Raw genomic sequence first — 8,636 nt, 5'->3', positions numbered from 1 at the left:
TAAGTCCAGGAGTGTTTGTCCAGTGGGTTATCCTGTTGATCACCTCCCATTGCTGGACCGCTGCCTTATATTGGCCTTTTTTCCTAGCCCACAGAAAGGCTCAGGTCCAGCAGTGTGATGCACTTTTTGCAAGTTCATCGATTTTTTCATTTCCTTCAACACCGCAGTGCTCTTGTACCCATAGTAGTCACTTTATTGCCTCTGGCCAGTTGCTTTATGGTGTTACGGCACAACCAGATCAACAGAGACCCCTGGCAGTAGGATTCCAGGGATCTCAGCGTTGAAGCAATGTAATATGCGGAAGTATTTTATACACTTACGACATTGTCCGCGAGCAGAACAATTGTCTCCTAGCTAGTAATTTATATTAATGGGTCTGTAATTTATTGTCCATCCTCAGTTCAATGCAAATGATATTGGCTAATTATTAAATTATGTTTTCTATCTCAACTCTTCATGTGCGAGGATCAACCTCTAATAACCTTAATTTTCTATTCCAACTCTCCTATGTCTCTTTGAGACTTCTCAGATGCTTAGAGCTTGTAGGATTTTTAGAACTGGAGATATTCTGAGTAGTTGTTACTGTGTCCTATTGCCAATTCATACACAGCACTGTTAATTTTTTACCTAACAGCGAATGATTAGACAATTCACTGTAACCAGAAATAGTATATAACATTACTAGCAAGGTAAGAGGGTTTTTACTGGCGAATGGAGGATATAATTGACGAGCCGCAGGCGAGTCAGTTACCTCCTTGAGCCTGTAAAACCCGTTACCTTGCGTGTATTGTTTTATATTTTATTTGTTTCTCATTTATAAAAAGGTCAGATAAATTCCAAAAAAATCTCAATAATTTGTCTCAAATGTCGTAAGCTATCATAGACATAAGTCTATGTAAGCTATGGAAGCGTTGCCATGAACATGTCTGTTTATTTTTCTTTACATTTGTTTTGGCGAAAACGAGAATGAATGTACCAAAAGAAATTATTGAGGCAGCCAGTAGTGTAGCTTCAAGTTTATTACCTGCAAAATCAGCTTCAAGGTACGAGCGAGAATACGACGACTTCAAAAAGTGGCAAAACAAAAATAGTGTGATTGGGGTAACTGAAGATGTTTTGTTGGTCTACTTGAATCAACTATCAGCTAGATTCAGCCCTAATACTTTATGGGCGAAATGGTCTATGCTGAAAAGCTGCTTGGAAATGAAAGAAAATGCCCCTGTTCGCAGGTTTGTTTTCCTTAAAAAATTTATTGAAAAATATGACGTTTAGTTGTCATTTGCAGATTTCAAAAGGTAATAGCGTTTCTGAAACGAAAAAATGAGCGTTATATGCCAAAAAAGGCCAAGGTATTAAGTAAAGAAGAGGCTGAACAATTTCTTTTACATGCTCCTGATGATCAGTGGTTGCTGGCGAAAATTGTAACAATATTTGGGATTTTTGGATGTTGTCGATGTGACGAAATTCTCTCCTTAAACATGAATGATGTAGAAGATATGGGAAAATACATTATTGTGACATTGCGGCAAACAAAAAATTTAACAACAAGAAGATTCACCATAACCGATGATGGCTGCAGCTTCAAGCCTTGCATGTTATACAGAAAATATGTAAATCTTCGGCCTCCTGGAACAGAAAGCCTAAGATTTTTTTTGACATACCGACATGGAAAGTGCATTTCCCTTAATGCTGGCCAGCACACTATTGGTGGTATCCCAAAGCAAATAGCGAAATATTTAGGTTTAAAAGACCCAGAGTTATACACCGGCCACTCTTTTCGCAGAACTGGAGCCATACACTATGGTTGCGGATTCGAGTGGAGATATTTTAGCACTAAAGCGTGCAGGAGGGTGGAAGAGCACCGAAATTGCGATGAGTTATGTAGATGATTCGGTCAACAAAAAAATCGAAATGTCTAGCAAATTATTTGGTAGTAAGGAGAGTACAAATGTTCTGCAGTCCTCGAGTTCAGCAGTTTCTGAGTCAACAGATGGTTCATCATCTTCAGTATCAACTCTTTCATCATCAAAAATCTGTGTTACTGGAAATAACAATTGTATCATGATTTTCAACATAAATGACGATAAAACAAAATTTTCTAATGTAAATAATACTACTAACTTGTAAAAATTTTGCAAGTCGACTGTCAGTTTTACAAGTTAGTGACTTAATAAAATAAACTTTCTTGATTAATATTGTGTTTTTGGAAACTGACGTTTACAAATGAGAAACAAATAAATTTCTTTTCCAGTCTAGTAGTTTACATCTTCTGAACTAGCATCAAGAACAGTGCAACGATCATTCCCTGGAAATGGATTTCAAGACTACAACACATACCAAACACCACTGTACAGGAAATAATGAATTCAGATCCACTATAATCAAGGAAATACAAAGGAAACAACTCAGCTAGTATGGTACAAATAATGGATGAATTCAGAATACTCAAACAAATTATGGAATTGAATCCAGTGGAGAGAAGAAAGCGTGGAAGATCGAAGACGACATGGATTCAGGGGTTGAATAAGGCAAAATGCTCGAAAGAGATCATACCCAAGAGATTTGGAGAATAGGGAAGGATGGACACTGGGTACAGCAAGGCGTAGAACGCTATAGAGCAGATCTATATATATGAATAATATTATTATCTAGTCAGTATTGAATGGTTTGTAATTGAAATGAATATCATTACAATTTTATTTACACACAACTAAACATAACGTTACATTGTAAAAAAATATATACTTGAAAATCTGTTAAATCCTAAAACACACAACAATCTTGAATCAACAATTCGAGAATATTCCATAGTATCAAGACGCAGCACTAGTCACCAGCACGAGCCAGTGAATTTTATAATTTCATCTCTTGAGCATCAATCATGGTTCGGAGTTTTGAGCAGAATTTTGATTTCTTAATTGTGTATTCAGTTCGACTATCTTTTCTCCAAGTTTTTCATTATGCTCCTTAAGATGTCTTATCAAATCAGCCTAAAAAAATCATTTCAATTGAATCATTATTGCAATCCAAAAACCAATGAACAGATAGATGATGCTGCCAACTGAACTACAATCGGATTATTTCAATTCAGTATATATTAGTGACATAATGTGTTTTCAAGAAAAGGAACAATATTAACTACAAGAATTACCAACCTGTTTCTCAACAAAATCATAAAATTTATCACCCAACTGTCTGTATCCTATTTCCGCTTGATTTAAACCTTCAATATTAGAAGCAGTGGCCCATTCTTCTTTTTGGACATCTGGTGGCATTCTCTGCATGTTGAATCTTCGTACTTTCACTGAAAAATGATATTATGTAAGTTTAATCCAGATTTTTGGGGAAACATGCAACAATTGGTATAGCTTCTTTCAAGAATTGACCATTTAACAGGGCTCAAAAAACCCGTTTAAAGAAATTGTCTATATTCTTCTTGTTGCTAAGTTTACTTTACTGTCGTCTTCACACATGTGGGGTATGAAAATCATGTCATATAGTTTGTTCCTAGATCTTCATCTTGTCAAATCACCTCCGAGGTGTTTTGTGACTTTCAAAAGGGATGAAAATATTAAATGAAGTAATCTCTGTCAACTTATGCATTGCAAATGTATTATCACTTGGAACAAGATTTTTTCATCTGTATTCAATGTTACAATATCCCTACCAAAAAATAGATAGAACAAAAATTAATTGATTTTACTCTATGATGAATTTCTGTACAGGGTTTTCTAAATTGATACAAAAGATTTTAGGAAGTGATAGTACTATAAAAATTAAGGGGATCTTTCCAATATTTTTTTTCTACTCAGAAATTATAAAAATTTGAAAAACGATCACATTTGTTTTTAAGATTCCATTTGGTATCAACATACTTAATAATAATCCATATGGCTACATTTTACAGCACCCTATTTAATTTTCTCAATAAATTATAAAGTCTTCGAATTCATGTTGAAAGAGTATGTACAAAATATAATTTTTTTTTGTAATCAAAGAATTTTATCAAGAGAAGTCCGCAAAGTTGCATAGTGAATTTGTATTTTCGGATCAATTGTTTATTTTGAGAAATATTGATTCATAAAAAAGTTGTGACGTGAAATATTGTAGATTTGATTTTTCCACCCCTTCGAAATTAAAAAAAAAATTCGAAAAGTGACATTGATAAGGTTTAACTGAGTACCAAATTTTATTTTTTTGAATTGTTCCATATAATATTCAATAACCACACAATTTTTCCTTCATTTCAAAGGGCAGTAACATGGAGAACAAAAAATCATATAGAAGATCCCCTTACATCTCAGTATCACTTCATAAAATCTTACTCATCAATTTATCAACTCCAGAGATAACAACACAAACAAAGACAAAAGATAATTTGTAGAGGTTACAAAAATTATTTCTTGAAAATGCTTGTAACAAAATGTTTGTTTTGATTTGAGGTAGAATGAATTGGTATTAAATATTTTTTGTTTCATTGGTCAATTCCCAGTAGTATCTTCCCATTATGTAGATTCATATAAGAATTACAACAAACCTATATAATCAATATTCACTCCTGCAATCACAAGAAACTCCACAGTTATAAAAGCACAAAGGTAACTTATTGGAGACAGAATTCCTCCTTTCAAGCACTCCTCTTCAAAATTATCAGGATAAAAATGTTGCATTACTGTCTGGATAAGCATAATAACAGCATTCCATAAACTGACTACATAAAATGGGAGTCTATGTTGGATACGAATCTTATTATAAAAATCTAGGTATCCATTAATTCGCAAATTGAAGTGCTTCATACGAGCTATTTGATCCACCAACTGAAAGAGAACGTTGATACCCATTAAAGAAATGCTGCTGATTACACAAAAAAACAACATTATTCCATGTTAACTATCAATTCAAGATGAGTCGACTTTTTGCTAAATAAAACAAGTACAAAGGTAACAGTGTATGTCTTAGTGAACTCAGAGTAATAAACATAGGTAAGGGAGCATACGTCATTTTCAGTAAGGGATTATTGTCCCCCAACTTGTGATACGATATTTGACTCAATTAACAGGTTTAATTGAAAGAAAATTTTCTTAGTGTTTGCGGATACTTAAACTTTGCATATACTCCATCTATATATTATTATTACTCTCAGGTTGGAACATTTTACATTTAAATATGATATTGGAAATACTCATTTACTACTCACTAAAGTCAAAAACCACAATCCAATATGAGCATAAATAATCACGAAATATTCCATACATCTATTTTTTTCATCAGGATGGATAAAAGCATAAGTAATTGCCATTATTTCTAATCCAAGGGTATAAAGCAGGTGTATGGAAAACGCTGGTACAGTTTTAAGTGGTTTAAATGTTCCATAATTTTCAAGGATGGGTTGCAATTCACGATTATCCATCATGTCAGAATCGCTAAAAAAGGTGGCACCCTGATAACAAGGATTTTCAATTAGTTCTTCGGTGAAAGATAATTATATTAATTTTTTTTTCGTGGATATTAATAATCATAAATAAAATTTAGAACTTACTCCAGAATTTGTATTTGTACTTCTTATTATGCTCACCATGATTACAAAGAAATTAGATAACAGAAGAAAAAATGCTTAAAAATATCAAAAGTGACATCATTTGTGAATACCGCTTGATATTATTTACCGATAATTTTTGTTTATTACTTTTCTGTCTGTTGTCAAACTCTCACATTATGATGACCACAGAACTGACAGAACAATTACCAATTAATTGAGAATGCGCCAGACCGGAGGCACTAAATTTTTTTAAATACGATTTGAATCCATTTTTGAATGTTTTATTTGATTGAATAATATTCAGATTATTTCACATATCAATTTACAATATGTATTCACTAGTGTGTAGGTAGACTAATTATTAGTCAATGATGGTAGATCTAAAATAGGAATTTTTAGGTCTGCCTATTCATTTTAAAAAATTTGATGGTTTCCGTTTTTTCTGCGCGAAATTCAAAACTGAAAGTATTTTGGACATTTTCTATTATAATGGAATGAACATATAACTGAAATGAAATGTATACGTATTAACTCAAGTGTATTTTAAGCTCGAAATTCCAATATTTGTACAAAATACAATATTATTTTCCGATTTACATTTTGCCATATATGGCCATTTGCTTTCAATGCCGTTTGACAAATAGCTACTATACTGTTGAAGAAAAGTTGCTTATTGTATTATATAGAGAATGTTAGATATTATTAAGCAAGATGTCAGAAAATCTCGATAAATGTTTGAGCTGCGATAACTACTTTCTACCACCAATTTATCAATGCCCTAGAGGACATACTTTATGCAGTCACTGTACCCAAGATGCTCAATACATGATTTCAACTAGTGAATATAATTTGAGACAAGCTAAATTAAAATCCGTGACAAAAGTGAAGTTATTTTGTGGAAGCTGTATGAATTTTTATTTCATCAATGAAGGTAACATAAATTGAATTAATTTACTGAAAAACTCCTTAAATTAAAATTTTCAGAACTGAGAAATGAAGATATTGAACGTTCAGTAGAAGCAGTGAAATATCCTTGTACTTTCAAGAAAGATGGATGCCAGTTTGAAGATATTTATACCAAAATAAAAACACACAATGAGACATGCTGTTTTATGGTAATTAGTTGTTTTTGGAAAAACTGTTATTGGATAGGCCCTCTTCGTGATATGAAGCTACACTTGAAATTACACTCTGAGATGAATGTAGGTCATAATGAACCCTTTGTGAACAATTCATGCTACACAATATTTCATGAGGATAGTTTCTATCTTTTGAAAATTTTACTTACACAAAAATATGTTGAATTTTTTGTTATATACCATGGAGAACCCAACAAGTATCTTTTTGAAATTAACATAGGGACTAAGTTTTCTAATAGGTATCCAATTAAATTGAGAAAGGTAATACCACCCTTAAAGTCTCCAAAAATTCATGGGTTCAACTCTCATAATGCTGAAGTTTTTTTGGTTGACTTTGAATTCGTAGAGCAATTTATTGCCGTAGAGAGAGAAAAAATTTATGATGAAGTTCAGTATATGATACAAATTTCACCAAGAGAGGAACAAAATTCTGATTTTTAGTAAGTCTCTGCAGTGAGAAAACACTAACTTGAATGGAAGTAATGTTATTTCAAATCAAACTAGGTTTTTTTTTCATCTAGTGCAATTATTTTCCATTTGAATAGTTCTTTCTTATATTTAAGAGAAATATTTTTATATTTTTTGTATTTGGTGTGCTTAATATCTTCTTTTATTTATATTATATATTTCTATTTTTTCAAATATTTTATATCCAACCATTTTACAGTTGCAATGTTATTTTTGCATCTCATCATATATTGTTAACTATTTCCCATTTGAAGAGCTATTGCTTTTTAATTTTTGAGAACTACTTATAATTTATCTATCTGGCGTGTTTGAACAAATTATACTTTATGTGTTACATAATACATTTATATTCTACAAAATATCTTATCATTATTTTATTATTACCATTGGACCATTTCGCTAGGAGTGATTTTAATTTTATTGCTGAAATTAAAAAAGCATTTAAATAAATATTCAACAGTTTCACTTCACAATCCAATATGCAAAAAATCAGTATTCAGCATTGCAAAAGTTGATTGAAGGGTGAAAGAAAGCCAACTGGCTACTGAGAAGGTGGAAACGGCTAGTAGAAAATCAGTAAATCTTTCAGAGGAACAAGAAACATGAAGAGCCACCTTTTCCATATCTTTTCCTATTTTGAAATATTGAAAAACAGACTCAAGAAACAAGTTTCTTGAGATTGTTTTTTACAAAACGAAATTATTTGGTGTGAAGTAAATCTGAATGAAGAGCTGAAAATGACGAACTTCATTCTTATAGTTTGTTTTAAGTTCCTAATTAGATTAATACCTGGATGTTGCAGGAGATAGATACCTGGACAAATTGAACACAAATTGATTTCTTCAATAACTATTTCCAATGTTGCAGTCTGAATGAGAGAAATCAATTTCTTTTCAATTCTCAGGTACATATTTCCTACAACTCCTTATTTGAGCTCACGTTATCTTCTCATAACTCCTCAGGGGCGTCGCCGGTACTGGCAGGGGAGTGGGTAATGACTCTTTGCTATTTACTGGCCCGAGAAAACCCCACACTACGCTATGGAGATAGTTGGTGTCTTAGAACATTAATTCTATCTATATTCTAAGGTTGGTGTATATGGCAGGGGCCATGGACCACTGTGTTGCCATACTGAAAAATCCATCAGTGGTTCAAGGATAAAACCACCATACCAGAGAGAGCGCGCACCATAAAAACTGGCTGACAACGGCTCGCCAAAGTTAACTACAGTATGTTATTATTATTATACTTAACTTTCGAATGCACAACGTATTTTCGGGAATGTAATATTCCATTGTAACCAAATGCGAACCAGCTTGATTACCCCCACCAAATTTCATCAACATTGGAAACGTAGAACTTTATTTTACAAATCTTTGATAGACCTATCAATTCTTTGATTATGGTTTGAATTCTAAGGTGCGTCAAAAATAGGGCTGAAGTTGATCATAGAAATGATTTGATCGTGAAAATCTGCACAACAAAGTTAC

At 32.6% G+C, this 8,636-nt stretch overlaps 2 protein-coding genes across 3 annotated transcripts; one reads left to right on the top strand and one right to left on the bottom strand.

Moving 5' to 3' along the window:
- Positions 1 to 2,652: 2,652 nt before the first annotated feature.
- Positions 2,653 to 5,709, bottom strand: LOC123686087 (transmembrane protein 192). Its single transcript, XM_045626069.1, has 5 exons — positions 5,540 to 5,709; positions 5,198 to 5,440; positions 4,538 to 4,817; positions 3,156 to 3,304; positions 2,653 to 2,990 (listed from the first exon to the last, which is right to left on the bottom strand). The coding sequence occupies exons 1-5, from the start codon at positions 5,576 to 5,578 to the stop codon at positions 2,880 to 2,882; spliced, it is 822 nt and encodes a 273-aa protein (XP_045482025.1). The 5' UTR covers positions 5,579 to 5,709; the 3' UTR covers positions 2,653 to 2,879.
- Positions 5,710 to 5,952: 243 nt separating this feature from the next.
- LOC123686095 (putative E3 ubiquitin-protein ligase SINAT1) lies at positions 5,953 to 8,361 on the top strand. Of its 2 annotated transcripts, XM_045626088.1 has the most exons (3): positions 5,953 to 6,470; positions 6,524 to 6,654; positions 8,235 to 8,361. In XM_045626088.1, exons 1-3 carry the CDS (start codon positions 6,251 to 6,253, stop codon positions 8,337 to 8,339), a joined length of 456 nt encoding a protein of 151 aa, XP_045482044.1. In that variant the 5' UTR covers positions 5,953 to 6,250; the 3' UTR covers positions 8,340 to 8,361. The 2 variants fall into 2 exon arrangements, with proteins under 2 accessions (XP_045482044.1, XP_045482038.1); XM_045626082.1 differs by lacking the exon at positions 8,235 to 8,361 and having other exon boundaries at positions 5,957 to 6,470; positions 6,524 to 7,507.
- Positions 8,362 to 8,636: the final 275 nt, after the last annotated feature.

The sequence above is a fragment of the Harmonia axyridis genome, chromosome 1 (assembly GCF_914767665.1).
Source record: "Harmonia axyridis chromosome 1, icHarAxyr1.1, whole genome shotgun sequence".
Classification (NCBI taxonomy): domain Eukaryota; kingdom Metazoa; phylum Arthropoda; class Insecta; order Coleoptera; family Coccinellidae; genus Harmonia; species Harmonia axyridis.
Note: the sequence above shows the minus strand (reverse complement) of the source record. Positions and strands in the feature narration are given on the sequence as shown.

Bases quoted from the DNA above. Each gene is read 5' to 3' on its own strand.
- LOC123686087 (XM_045626069.1), bottom strand. From the start codon at position 5,578: ATGGTGAGCATAATAAGAAGTACAAATACAAATTCTGGA. The intron at 5,441-5,539 runs GTAAGTTCTAAA...CCTTGTTATCAG, and splicing joins GTACAAATACAAATTCTGGA to GGTGCCACCTTTTTTAGCGA. The intron at 2,991-3,155 runs GTTGGTAATTCT...TGATTTTTTTAG, and splicing joins ATGATTTTGTTGAGAAACAG to GCTGATTTGATAAGACATCT.
- LOC123686095 (XM_045626082.1), top strand. From the start codon at position 6,251: ATGTCAGAAAATCTCGATAAATGTTTGAGCTGCGATAACTACTTTCTA. The intron at 6,471-6,523 runs GTAACATAAATT...TAAAATTTTCAG, and splicing joins TTTTTATTTCATCAATGAAG to AACTGAGAAATGAAGATATT.